Genomic DNA, 12,940 nt, shown 5'->3' with positions numbered 1-12,940 from the left:
CGGATTGATATCAGCTTTTTTTGGAAAACTGCGTAGACTTTTTAAACTTTCTTCAAGATCACTTAAGATCACATTTGTTGATTCTTTTGGTCCATTTTATGTTCATGTTCCCTCTTCAATCATAATCTACTGAATTCTTTGATGCTGAAATGTCCAATTGATAAAAATAGAGAGGAGGCCTTATTAAAACAAATTTAGGATTAGAGTATTAAGTAGTTGAAAAGAAAAGAAATATGAGAAGAGAAAAGAAAGGTGCAGCATTATAACCTACCCCAACAAGAAAAAATGAAGAATTCAATATTATACGTATACCTTTGAATCACTCAAACTTGCTTCTCTTTCCTATCTTTGAAAAGAGTAAGTAGAATTTCACTAATTAATCAATAACGTACTTTGAACTTATGTTGGTGTATTCCTTTATGTCATCTGTTATGATGTCAGACCCGTGCTCTTTCATTGTTGCCAAAGATTGTTATTGAGCTTTCGATAACTACACCAACTAACATATCCTTTATCCTGAACCTATAAGATATTTAATTGAACTGACTAATAGTTGGTTGTTTCCCACCAAGTATCCAACAGATGATCTTTTGTTTAGTTAGACTTTGGTTGAAGTCCTACGCGTATTGTTACGCATCTTATCAGCTCATATAATCTTTTGTTCAGTTAGACTTTGGTTTAAGTCTTACATGTATTGTTACACATCTCATCACGTACCTCATCAAGTTGCAAGAGAAACAATTTTTTTGATTTTTTGTGAAAGTTTTATTTTTTCAATGAAGGATCAAGCCAAGATTTGATTGAATCTCTGGACAATCAAAGTGGTTTTAATGAAAGGAACAAATTGATGGCTCTGAAACTAGAAATGAACTGAAGAAAAGTCAAACTAGCTTTTGTAAGGGCTACCAAACGTAACTCAAGAGGTATGAAATGTTGGTAAACATCATCTTGGGGAGTGAATGTTTTGTTCAGAGAATTGGAGTATTGTTGGATTTGGGTGAAAGCATCTCCGGGCAATAATGACCTAAACGCCACCGTATATCACACCAACCTGTACCTCGGTAGACTTCTGGTGGCTTCCTTGTGTATAACTTGTACATGTGGAGTCCACTCTTCTTGTTTATGTAGAACAGTTGGAACACACAAAAAGCTCTCAGAATTAAAGTGAGAATGCAAAGACTCAACCAGGGAAAGGCCTATAGCTTTTACTCATAGATTTTTAAACACAAGGGAATGGTAAATGTGAAAATGATGCATAAACTGTGAGTTAACCATTCTCACCTTCTGAATCCATGGAACATAACATCATCAGGTCTCATCAGGATCTTTACGCATTGATCTTCAATGGTTGATATCACATTTTCATGACAGCTCGCTTTCCAGCCTACAGATACGCTAACCATACCTGAACAGACCTTAACAAGGTTTTCTGGGAAGTCTTAGTCTGATTTTGAGTAAAAGAAATAGTCATGTATTGTTATTGTTTAGTTTGAACGTGGTTGAAACTGATCTCAATGTAGCTCGACATGACTCAAAATCAATGGTACTATATATGATAAAAGACCCAATAGACATTGTAAAAGAAAAACAAACAATTGCAAAAGTTAATTTTTTTAGATAGAATGCACACGTCCCAACGAGTGATTTTGGAGAAGTCAAAAAAGGGCTTGTAATATAAAAAGACCTCTACATAGATCAGAGTTGTTGTGAATCCTCCTCATCTCACACTTTTTTTTTGTGCACCACTGGTTTTTCAAGCTTATCCTAGTCAAGTGAATGAGAGAAGCTGGGACATGAGCCTCGTGACTTGGTATAGGTGGCAATGGACTTCACATAGCTCCACTCCAGTACAGGTTTTGGTACAGGCTATCTATATTTTAGCCCGGAGGCCTTTTCGCCCATTTCCAAAAATCCTCGAATGCTCCTGTTGTGTTAAGTAAAGTTGATTCAATCTCATAGGTGGTTTCGCCTTTCATTTGTACAAGAACCGTGCTTGTCGTAAAAGAATTGTATCTTCCAGGGTGCCTTTTCAAATCAGGAAGCTCAAACAGAGACCCTGATTCAACCAGAATACGTTTCAAGACAACAGACAAGTTTTTGTGGTGTAATATTACACAAACAAGTGTGTCTTGGAAGATAAACCCCTTAATTTCCAGATCTTAAGTCCAAAGCACATATGATCATCCGCTTAAACCACAAGACAAAGGGAGTTGTTCATCAGTCCCTACTCACATCTCTCATAATCCGGATCAGTAGACAACAGGTTTTTGAAGCCCAGTGTCTCCATCTCACATCTAACAATCATAGCATTGACCTCACCACGAATGTCCTCAAGAAACGTCTCATACGAATGTCCTCACCAAGCTTCGTGTCTCAGGGAGGGCAGGAAGAAGCTGTGCAAAGACTGCGGTGGATTAAACCGTTCTGGGGTGATCAAGCATACCATCAATAGTTCACTACATTCGAATTGTAATTCCAGCTGCCCCGTATATGGATGTAAGCCATGATTTTGTTATCCTTGTCTCGATCACCAATTCTGATTCCTACTTGACGTGCTCTACAGTGACCAATTTGGATTCATACCCCTTTTCTTTGAAGAGCTCTGCTGAGACCAATGGACCTTCTAAAAGTACGGAATTACACATCACCAATTAAAATTACAAACAGAGCTTTGACCACTTCCGCCTTTAATAGGTGGGGCTTCTAATCACCATCCCAATTTCTTGTTGAAGAAACGAGATGATGTTCATAATGCCAGTAAAAAAGCTACAAATCATGTATCTTTTGAAGATGATAGTCCAGGTGTGTACATAACAGCTTCAGGTATAATCCAACATACTAATTCTCTTGAATACCCTGCAGAGACAAACAGCGATACTGAAAGCAAAATCATTAATCAACTTGCACCCAAAGCTAAGATTGTTTTGGGCCAGCACCGCCCCACTATCAATCATGCAATACTACCATCCAAGAGTTCATTGATGCAAAGAAGGAAATCACTAGATCCCGAAATTACGTGCGTCACAAATACCTCCAGCGTCCATAATGGTAGGCCCTTGGCCCAATGCCAGGGTTCTACATTCACCAATAACGGGAAAATTACAACAGGTTCAGAATCTGTCTTCTCTGGGCCGTCCTACTATTGCGGCCCATTGACTATGACACTTGATTCAAATTCCAGGGAGCGGGACCGTCTTGGATGACCAAGAACCTGTGAATCATAAATCAAAATCTAAGGTTCCACCTGGTGTTGCTCTGGAAGACCCAAAGCCCAACCACCCCCAAATTACCATCATTGAATTGACTTTAGTCATGGCCTTCCTCTATCTGTTTGGAAAGTTTGTCTCTGGAGTGTGGGCTGTTTTTTTTCTCGTGGTGTTTCTTACTTCATTGTTTTGATCTGCAAATGAACTTTGTAGGTGTTCTATACTGGCCTCTTCCGCTTTCATTCATTATGTTTGCTTCCATTGTTTATATATTGTAATTCTTCCAGCCAGTTTTTCAAACAATAAAGTTCAGGAATTGGACGGTTGGGAAACAGCACTTTTCCTAGGACAAAGTGTGGTTTTGCCTGTCATGAGTTGTTGACCGCAGGGGTATTTTGATCAAAGTTTGCCTCATCTTACTGAAACCATGCCATGAATTCATGAACCACATGAAACCCTTAGGATACCGGGTAGGAGAATTTTACCCAGCCCACTTTAAACACTGCGTCCACCACCTCCCTTCTCGACGTCGAGAAGGGTAGAATGTCTTCATTTGATTCGACTTTGTTTCAACCTTGTTTCGAGTCAGTTCCACTACTGAGTATTCCACTCAGCATAGACTGAGAGATGTATGAGTGATTGATCAGAAGCCATTGAGCCTCAGGATATTCCTCAGATCTTAGATTCTCTACCTCAGGGTATTCCTCAGAACTTCAGGAATCTGAGTCACTTTGTTTTACATCTATATGTTCCCTTGATTCCATTCTATAATGACCGAACCCTTTTGACCAACACACGAATTCAAGCTCAAGTTCATCAACTCGATTCGTCACCGTCACCTAAAAAATCCTCCATCAAATCAAATCAATCAAAAAATATCTAAACCAAAACATTTAATTAATCAAAATATAACGTTCCTTCACAAATCTCAAAATACTTTGTCATTAAAACTTTTTCTTATAAATCACACTTTTTCTTGTAGTTGTACATCTTTATTCTAGCTCATTGGCTTTTTTCTTTATTTCTGTCTTTATCCATCTTTATCCGTTGTATTTCAAAGTTTTATTATCTCTTCATTGACTGTACTTGAACTGAAATGCAACTGCATAACCTGAAATCAGATGGTAATAAAAAATTTGAATCCATGAGTCTTGAGTAAGACAACAGAACCAAATATCAACAAAGACAAAGTCTGGTTTCTTTTGATCTTAATTTACTTATATCTCACATATTACTACCTAGCTTTATCTTCTTTTTATTTCAGTTTTCTCCTCATTCGGCCTCCGACGCACCTATTTTCCTTTCTTTCCCGTTTTGCTTGTCTCGTGACTCGTCCTCATACTCATCGTTCCAGTTATGGTAAGTGATCATTCTACTAACATAAAACAGGTCAATAATCAAATCTTTGTCTACAGTTGAATAAAATCTTCATCCATCATCAAAGATAAATCAACTAGAAGGTCTCTATCTGATTTAACAATTTCTTTATGCAGTAATCAATCTAGTCAGTTCAACTTCAATCTATCTTGAAATGGTCAATCCACTCGATTTAACGAAATATAGTATGCTGAAGACGATGGGGATGAGGATGAAGTTTTTATGGAATCTGAATTGAAGAAAAATAAAAAACGATCAGATTGGGCAAAGGGAAAATCTAGAGCTCATTGGTCATCTTTCTATCTATTCATACCTTATCCAATTCACCCTCAACTAACTCTTTCTTTCTACCGCGTAGAGGCCAGTGAAAACTGGGATAATGACTTCCTCTTCGTTTCGGTCTCAACCAAATCACTTCCTTTACCTTCAAAGACGGCTTCTCATCTAAATCCACCTACAAGGAATGGATCAGCTCATTGACAATCATCCTCTCTTCAGCATTCACTCAATCAACCACTTCCGCCACTTCCGATCGTTGACACCTACTGGAGTGGCAAGACCGCCTCGCCGAATATGAAATTTCCGTCTGCTTCCATAAATGTGTACTCAAATGATTTGTGTTGTTGGGGTACAGATTCGATGGGATTTTCGAGGCAACCAAGTTTGTCATTCTCATAGATTTCAGCTCAGCATCAAAGCATGTAGATCAAGCCTGAGTCTGACCACCCCATGGCGATGTCCATCGAACAGATATACGAAAGCACTCGATAATCTCAAGCTCATCAAAAAGGAAGCAACCGCGGACCTGAAAGTCGACGAGGAGAGATAATCCGCTCTCGCAACTGATAAGGCTCGTGCAGAGAAGGTTAGTCCCTTTTTTGATTCAATCTTAACCCAAGGAAATTAGTCAAATGAATGGCAATCGAGGAAGAATCTGACTGTCGAGCTAGCTTGCCTTCATTGCTTACTGTATCAGCTCCAAGCAAGTATAGACAAGATCATGGGAAATATTGAGAAGAAAGAGGCGCATTATGATGATTTGGATGCTAAGATTGCTAGTCTCGCCGAGGATAACAAGAAATTTTACGAGCAAGCTGTACACTACAAGGAAATCTTGAACGAGTATGAAACATTGTCACGACAGAAAGAGAATCGAGAAGAGATGGTGGATGACCTGTTGGAGGGTATGGAAGAGATGATCGTAGGCGGTTCGTTCTATGTCAAATTTGCCCTGTTACAAAAAATTAGTGTTAACTTTTGGGTCGACTCTTTGATTATTCAGTCACGGATGAAGACTCGAGGGAATATCGAGACAAATCTAGGGCTAAGTTGGACAAATGCGGAGCGGCCCCAAGGCACAAAAGAACATTTAGCCAATCTTGAATTAAAAATAGCCAAGCTGCGACAAAAGCATCAGAATAAGTTTACCGAGTTCGGTCAGTTGAAAGCGCAAACTCAGGTAAGTTTGTTTTTTATCCTCCTCAGTACCGCATATGATTAATGATGACTTCATGTCATGTATCCACAGCGACACGTGTCTGCATTAGAAGAAAGGCAGGATTTAGTCAGGCGTCTCAGCGGGCGTCATCAAATCCAAGGCTTTGAAGGTTTGATCGATGATAGGCAAGTGGAAGAGTTCTTGAATACACTCACCGAGTCCCAGAGCGAGTGAAAGTGAGGTTTTATACTTTGAGATCATGCTCATTTGTCAGAAGTTGATACCGAGCTTTTACTACTCAAATTAGCGAGATGGAAAAAAAGCCGAAGATGACAAGCAAAAAGAAATCTTTGAATATAGGACGGAAGAAGGCTCTAATCGTCAGAAGAAAAAAGCCTTGCAGGAACAAAATGTACGCTGGCACAACCTGAGATCTTTTCTTCCTCAAACCGACCGCTTGCGCCTTACTAATCTACTATCAATACACAGGAAACAATTTGAAAGCCTTTCAATTGGTAGTGATTGTGGGTTTCATTCTCTGAATTGTAAGACAATACAAACATTCATTGCACATCTCATTCACTGACGGCATTATCAATGATTATAGACGCACCACGAAGACTTTCTCAACCAATTAGGCCAATCTGACGTAATTGATAAGTATTGGTAAGCTGATTTTGACTTCCAAAACACCTGGAATCCAAGTCCAATACTTGGATCTAGAAAGGAACTTTTCAAATACTAATTTTGGACTAGGTGTGTCAGTCAAAACACTCAACAAAAGTCTATCATTGAACGTCAACGGCTGATGTGAATCAAAAGGAACGGATTCCAAAGAAGAATTGATGTACATATACAAGGATGACTTCAAATTGATGTTTTTGAAGTTTAGATAGTTGAGATACAAACTTAGTAAAAATCTTGACCATTTTATATTGGTTGTCCCTTCAGATGTGATATTCTTTTCGTAGAAACTTGTTACCAGAAAGTTTAGGAACTAAGTCTGGTATAAAAATATGCTTTTTCTAGTTTTTGATAGCTTTTTTGTACCTTTATGATCAGTATTTTGTGATGCATATTAAACTGATGATTACTTGATCAGATGAACTCAAAATTGAAAGATCTTGATGAAGGAACAATTAGTAATATGTTTAGAAAGATTATAAGACTTTTCAGACCCTTGATTCTGATGAAAAACTTTGATCAAACAGATGGGATTTTTTTGATAGTAATTAAAGAGTAAGCATGTATAGCATCATTAATAATTTCATAATCTCGCGATTGTGGCTAATGAGATTTTGATGATGAATGTACAAGGTTTCAGAGCAAAAACTCCCACTCAAGGATTTGATGCCTAAATTCGAAATCAAATAGTCTTTTTCTCACAAGTGTCTTTTGGATGGGCAGATTGGCTTTTTAGCACAGGAGATGTTTTGGTTCAATTTTTTTTGATCAATTTTCGACAAAATATTCATATGAATACATATTATGATTTCAAAATTCATTTGACTTTGTGGATATGATTAGATATATAAAATCAAAACATGTATATATGTTATAGACTAAAATGTTTGACATGATCATGGAAAAAATATGTACAGTTAAGAGTTCAGCAGTAAAAGGAAAGAAAAAGCAGAGAGAAAATAGGAGAAAATATAATGACAGGATTAGAACTGTTTGATCTGAAGCGATTCACATCCAAGACAAGATTTAGACAGTTAAGCTTAGTTGAAAAGGTTTGAGCAGCACAGTGAAAATATTTACATGCATTCAGATGGCTACAACAGTTTTGGAAATCAGATCACGGAATTTGGACAGTTGTGAACGTGTTCAACACAATCTTGCACCAATCTTACTTCATTAAACATTCTGAGAAAGATGTGCGCGGTTTCCTTATACATGTATCCATTGCACATGTTATTCTCCAGCAGATTTTCAAGGGGACCAAGTCCACTTGCCAAAATAGACCGCGTGGTTGACAATCTACAGTGGCAGCTCGAAGTGGTTGGTATGTCATTTTCTGTCATGGAGGTCAAAAAGTAAGACAAGAAGTGAAGTTGAACCGTACAAATCATTAAAATGTTAACATCCGTTATATAACACATTGATACTCAAGAGTTGGGATCAGAAACTAACCTTTTTTCCCTCCAGCACTGGATCTTTTAGTTTGTGCCGCTGAAGATACATTACCCTCAAACGTGAGATCTACTCGAGGAATTGGCATTTTTTGGGTAGATCTTTGTATAAACTCGGGTACTACAGTCTCAGAAGTGGAGCTTATTGAATCATGTATTGGTGATAGAGGTTTTGATATAGCAATTGTGTGATCTGATCCACTTTTGAAGCCATGAGTCAGTGATGACGATTGAAGTCGACGAATTCCGGTCTCCGCTTCAGAGGAAGAATCTTTTAAGGCAGAGGCTAGTAGTGGTGGTTGAGATCGAAGTATCCTTGGGGCGGCTGAAGGAGAGGATGAGAGAGCCTCTCGAGTGCTACGAGGTGGATACGGAGCAAAGTGATACCTTTTCTTGCCAGCTTTAAAAGGAGAGCGTGGTTCCGGTGGATTAGCAGTACCAGAAGCAGGATCCAGAAAGGTTTGATTGGCAGATGCCAATCGGCTTTGATGGTGTTTCTTGCGAGCCCCAAGAGCAGAGTACTCTGAGCTGTGTCTTGGCTGTAGTGATTGAAGTTGATTGACAGCTGGAGAAACAGGATCTCGATCTCGAAAACGTTGGCTTGATGTCAGTCGACTTTGACGCCTGGGCGGTAGTGATTGAAGTTCATTGGCAGCTTCAGGAACAAGATTTTGTAAGCTAGGATTTGGTGACCGTGATCGAAATTTGTAAATTTCTTTGCTGGCTTCGGCGGCACATCTGGCTAAGCGGTCGGATCGAAACCCATCAGCAACTTCAGAAGAAGAGTAATGACTCTGGAATGCTGTCAAGAAACAAGAGATTTCAGTCCGAGGCTATCATAGGAACAATACAACCACATCTGTTGCAACTTGAAAACGACTCTACCTGATGCAAAGGGCTCATTTTCAATCTTGATCAAATTATTGGCGACCATTTTATCAGCAAAATCCGTGAAATTCGCAGCCAAGTCAACTGGATTTGGTCGATCGGGATGGCCCAACCCACAGCGGCTCCTTATTTTGTAGTTCATAATTTCGACTAAATCTGTAAGAAGGACAATCGTTGAAAGCATCAGAGAACCTGCGATCAACTTAAATGTATAAGATGAATAAGAAAGAAGACGAAATCAGCTTACCCTCATCTGTACTTGAATTGTCACCTTGATGAGCATCTGCAGGTCCTGCAGGGCAACACTTGTTAGCGGCTTTTTGAATCGTAATAATTGGATGACAATAATATTGAGGTGGACTGGTAAATTGCATCTCGAAGATTAGACTTACTTTTTGTTTTGTGGTTCAACTCTGAGGGCGGTTGAACAGTCTCTTGAAGGAAAACGTCTGACCGAACAAGGTTGCTCTTGTGCATGTTGTCTTAGAGGAGACAAAATATTAATCAGAAAAGGGATAGGAAATGAAGTGAAGTGAATGGATCACTGACCGTGTTCAACTAAGATCTTGTCATCTCTGCCATCAACAAAAGTAGATGCTTCAAATTTTGAATTGCCGAGGTGTGAAATGTTATCATCATAAAAGTGTCCTGAAGATGAGTAGCGAACTGCATCAGAACACACATGATTGTTGAGCTTATGGTTAATTCTTTACCTGTGGCTTCCTGGTAGTCAGAGCTTGATTCGCTGGAAAAATGAGAGTTTAGTTAAGTGACCGTGATGTGAGTTGACCAATAGTATGAGTTGACCAAAAGTTGAGGAAGTAGCCAAACGCTAATGAAAGTTGTGGTACATACATCCAAGTTGAAAAAAAGGGGGGCTTTGTTAAGTTTGGGGACAATCCAACAGGATCCAACCCAAGCTATGAGTCGACAAAAGCCCGAGCGGCCCGTAATTTCGAGGCCGGCTGTACAGCCCTGAGTGGCACTTTTGGAACGGATCCGGCTCTCGGGCCGGGCCGTGAGGTGCATTTCTCACCTTATGCATCGCATATGACCCCGGGCTACCTGGTTAGCACGGCCCGAAAGCGAAGCAGTCTCAGCTTAAAAGGCCATTGATTATACTTTAGAGATACGAGACAAAATATACAAAAGATCAGAAGAAAGATACCTAAAAGAAAAACCTGCCCCACTAAGAAATGTGGGACTCCGGTTGATGTACTTTACATATGATACATTCTAATCTTTTTGCTTCCAAGACCCAGACTTAATTACTCTTTTAGCAAAACGTACATCATATCTGAGTACAGCTTCAGTAAGATCAAATTAATGTTGAATTGAGGTTTTATGTTGTTTTAGATGAAGATTTAATGATCATTCTTGTTTCAGTCATCTGATGTAGAAATATTTATTGAGAAAAAGCTTGAAATATAATATGTGTATAGCTTTAGCATCTAATTCCAATCACAAGATAACCAATTTCATAAGATGAAAAAAACATTCAAATTCACAAAAAGAAAAGAGTCTAATAAACCTTTAGAAGGAAAACAACAAAAAAACATCTTCATTTTAATTTCTCCATAAGATTAATTGCAATTCTACCGGCTAGATTTCCCATAGGTCCATTCGAATTCAATTGTGAATTAAAACTACCTAAAAATGCTGATTTCAATCAAGATAAATAAAATGACGTTGAAGAGGCCATAGAGATAGGATCCTGGTCACTGTTGAAGTTTGCATGAAGCGAGCGTGATTGGTACACATATTGGCTTGATACAGAAGGAGACGAATTGAAGAAAGAAGATGAGATTGAAGATGGTGTTGAACCCTCTTCACTGGAAATATCCTGATAGACTGAGTCTGATTCGTATTTTGAAGACACTGAGGGGCCAGAGTCATGTTCACTGGTGGTGCCTTGATCTACCGATCCCGATTTATATACCGATCGATTTGATGAAGAAGGATAGGAGTCAGAAGACCCCAAGGCAAAAGATTCATGTTCACTCGAATTTGCAGTATCTTCATCTACCATCGAGTACGATTCATAGCGTAAATTGGGTTTGATAGATGCAGCGCTAGAAGAAGTTAAAAGATAATGATATATCAGAACCGTCTCCACTTTTACTTGTAGTATCTTCATCTACCAAGTCAGATTCATATACAGATTGATTGGGAGAGGAGCTCAAAGATGAGGATATATAAGGGTCGTGTTCACTTTGACTTGTGGTATCTTCCTCGACCGAGTCTGATTTGTATACAGAGTAATTGGGAGAGAAGCTCGAAGACAATGAAATATAAGGGTCGTGTTCACTCTGACTTGTAGTATCTTCCTCGACCGAGTCTGATTTGTATACAGATTGCTTGGGAGAGAAGCTCGACGATAGTGAAACATAAGGGTCGTGTTTGATATTTTCTTCTACCACGTCCTTTTTTTGTGCAGAGTGAATCGATGAAGCAGGAGAGTGGTTCAAAGACAACACAGAGTTTTCCTTGCTTGTAACTTCATGTACCGAGCCTGATTTGTGAGAGATAGATTTTCCAAGGAAGAGAGTGAAGTTAGTATGTATTTGGCCTTGGCAATTAAAAAAATCCTGCATACCTATACTTGCATAATTGGAAAATCGCCTCTTCTTTGAGCTTGAAGAAGTGATTTGAGTGTCAACTGGGTCTGCTGATGTTTGAGTGTGCGGAAAAGCTGTATCTTGATCTGGATTAAAGCTGTCCAGAACCGCGCGTAGTTTTAGGTCCACGAAGTTCAAACATCTATGATGCAGGTCCACGATACAGGAATCCAGTTTCTGTGATATTATTGGTGCTTCAGCCAAGGAGTCGATACGGGGCTCGACATGGGCAAAGGCCACCAGGAGGGAGTCACGATTGAGGGTGTTGATCAAAGACTCATTCAAGGCATCAATCACAATTAAATGTAATCCATCCACGTAGGGCTTTGGAAGTAACATGTCAGATTGAGATAGTTGATTGATAGCAACCAAGAAGGATGAAAAAGTTTTGTGAGCTTTCAAGTGTGATCTGATAAAAGAGGGGAAGAAAATGATCTTGACACCCTGCCTGATCTTACTATCTTGACCAAAAACTGTCTTGGTGTCAAAATCCTACTATCTTTACCAAAAACTACCTCGGTATCAAGAAGGTAATGGCAGTCTTTGTTCCAGCTGTTTGATAAAGGCAACTTCCTTTTGCCTCGGGAGCCGGTGGCATTCCAATCTCAATACTGTGCCTACTCTTACTATCTTTACCAAAAACCCTCTCGGTCTTAAGTAAAAGCAGTCTTTCAGTGGTTCAACAAAGGTAACTCCCTTCTCACTGTTGAAAGTTTACTCGACTTTGACTAAATTCCAACACCGCGCTGGCTGTTACTATCTTTACAAAAAGTTACCTCGGTATCAAGAGGGTAAAAGAAGTCTTTGTTCCAATTGTTCAACAAAGGCAACTTGTGACCTTGACTCGCCGTGGGGACCTGTGGTGGTGGAACTTTTCCACGAATTCACCATGACCCAAAAAGCACACCACAATGATTGGAAGAATCGATTCTTCCAACCGATCGGAATACTAATCGATTGGAAGAATTGACTGATCGATTGGAAGAATCGAAATCAATTAGTAAGATATACTACCGACTAGAATCGAATCGAGTATATCATCACGTTCCTAATGAACTGAATCTCATTATGATTTGGAATAGCCTGATCAATTTTGATCGATATAGATTTTTAATCCTTTCACTGACAACAATTTCAAATGAGATCGACAAGCTTAATAGGATGAAGTCTGATTTGATGATACAAAAAAAGGTTAAAATAGACTGTTGGATCTTGAACAAGATCGATATCTGTCTGAATTGATTCTGACCAAAAAATTGGAGCTTGAACAAGATCGAT

At 39.1% G+C, this 12,940-nt stretch overlaps 3 protein-coding genes across 3 annotated transcripts; 1 reads left to right on the top strand and 2 right to left on the bottom strand.

The window, feature by feature from the left end:
* Positions 1–5,583: 5,583 nt before the first annotated feature.
* Positions 5,584–6,255, top strand: MELLADRAFT_67781 (uncharacterized protein; the record flags this gene model as incomplete). The annotated part of the gene is made up of 2 exons (XM_007416126.1): positions 5,584–6,042; positions 6,112–6,255. 2 exons carry the CDS (start codon positions 5,584–5,586, stop codon positions 6,253–6,255), a joined length of 603 nt encoding a protein of 200 aa, XP_007416188.1.
* A 1,562-nt stretch (positions 6,256–7,817) lies between these two features.
* MELLADRAFT_111795 (uncharacterized protein) lies at positions 7,818–9,418 on the bottom strand (the record flags this gene model as incomplete). The annotated part of the gene is made up of 4 exons (XM_007416125.1): positions 7,818–8,041; positions 8,158–8,958; positions 9,042–9,200; positions 9,292–9,418. 4 exons carry the CDS (start codon positions 9,416–9,418, stop codon positions 7,818–7,820), a joined length of 1,311 nt encoding a protein of 436 aa, XP_007416187.1.
* Positions 9,419–10,713: 1,295 nt separating this feature from the next.
* MELLADRAFT_39675 (uncharacterized protein) lies at positions 10,714–11,638 on the bottom strand (the record flags this gene model as incomplete). Its single annotated transcript, XM_007416124.1, has 2 exons — positions 10,714–11,066; positions 11,152–11,638. The coding sequence occupies 2 exons, from the start codon at positions 11,636–11,638 to the stop codon at positions 10,714–10,716; spliced, it is 840 nt and encodes a 279-aa protein (XP_007416186.1).
* Between the last annotated feature and the right edge of the window lie 1,302 nt (positions 11,639–12,940).

This window comes from Melampsora larici-populina (assembly GCF_000204055.1).
Source record: "Melampsora larici-populina 98AG31 unplaced genomic scaffold MELLAscaffold_57, whole genome shotgun sequence".
Taxonomy (NCBI): Eukaryota; Fungi; Basidiomycota; class Pucciniomycetes; order Pucciniales; family Melampsoraceae; genus Melampsora; species Melampsora laricis-populina.
This window is presented reverse-complemented; position numbering and strand designations above follow the sequence as displayed.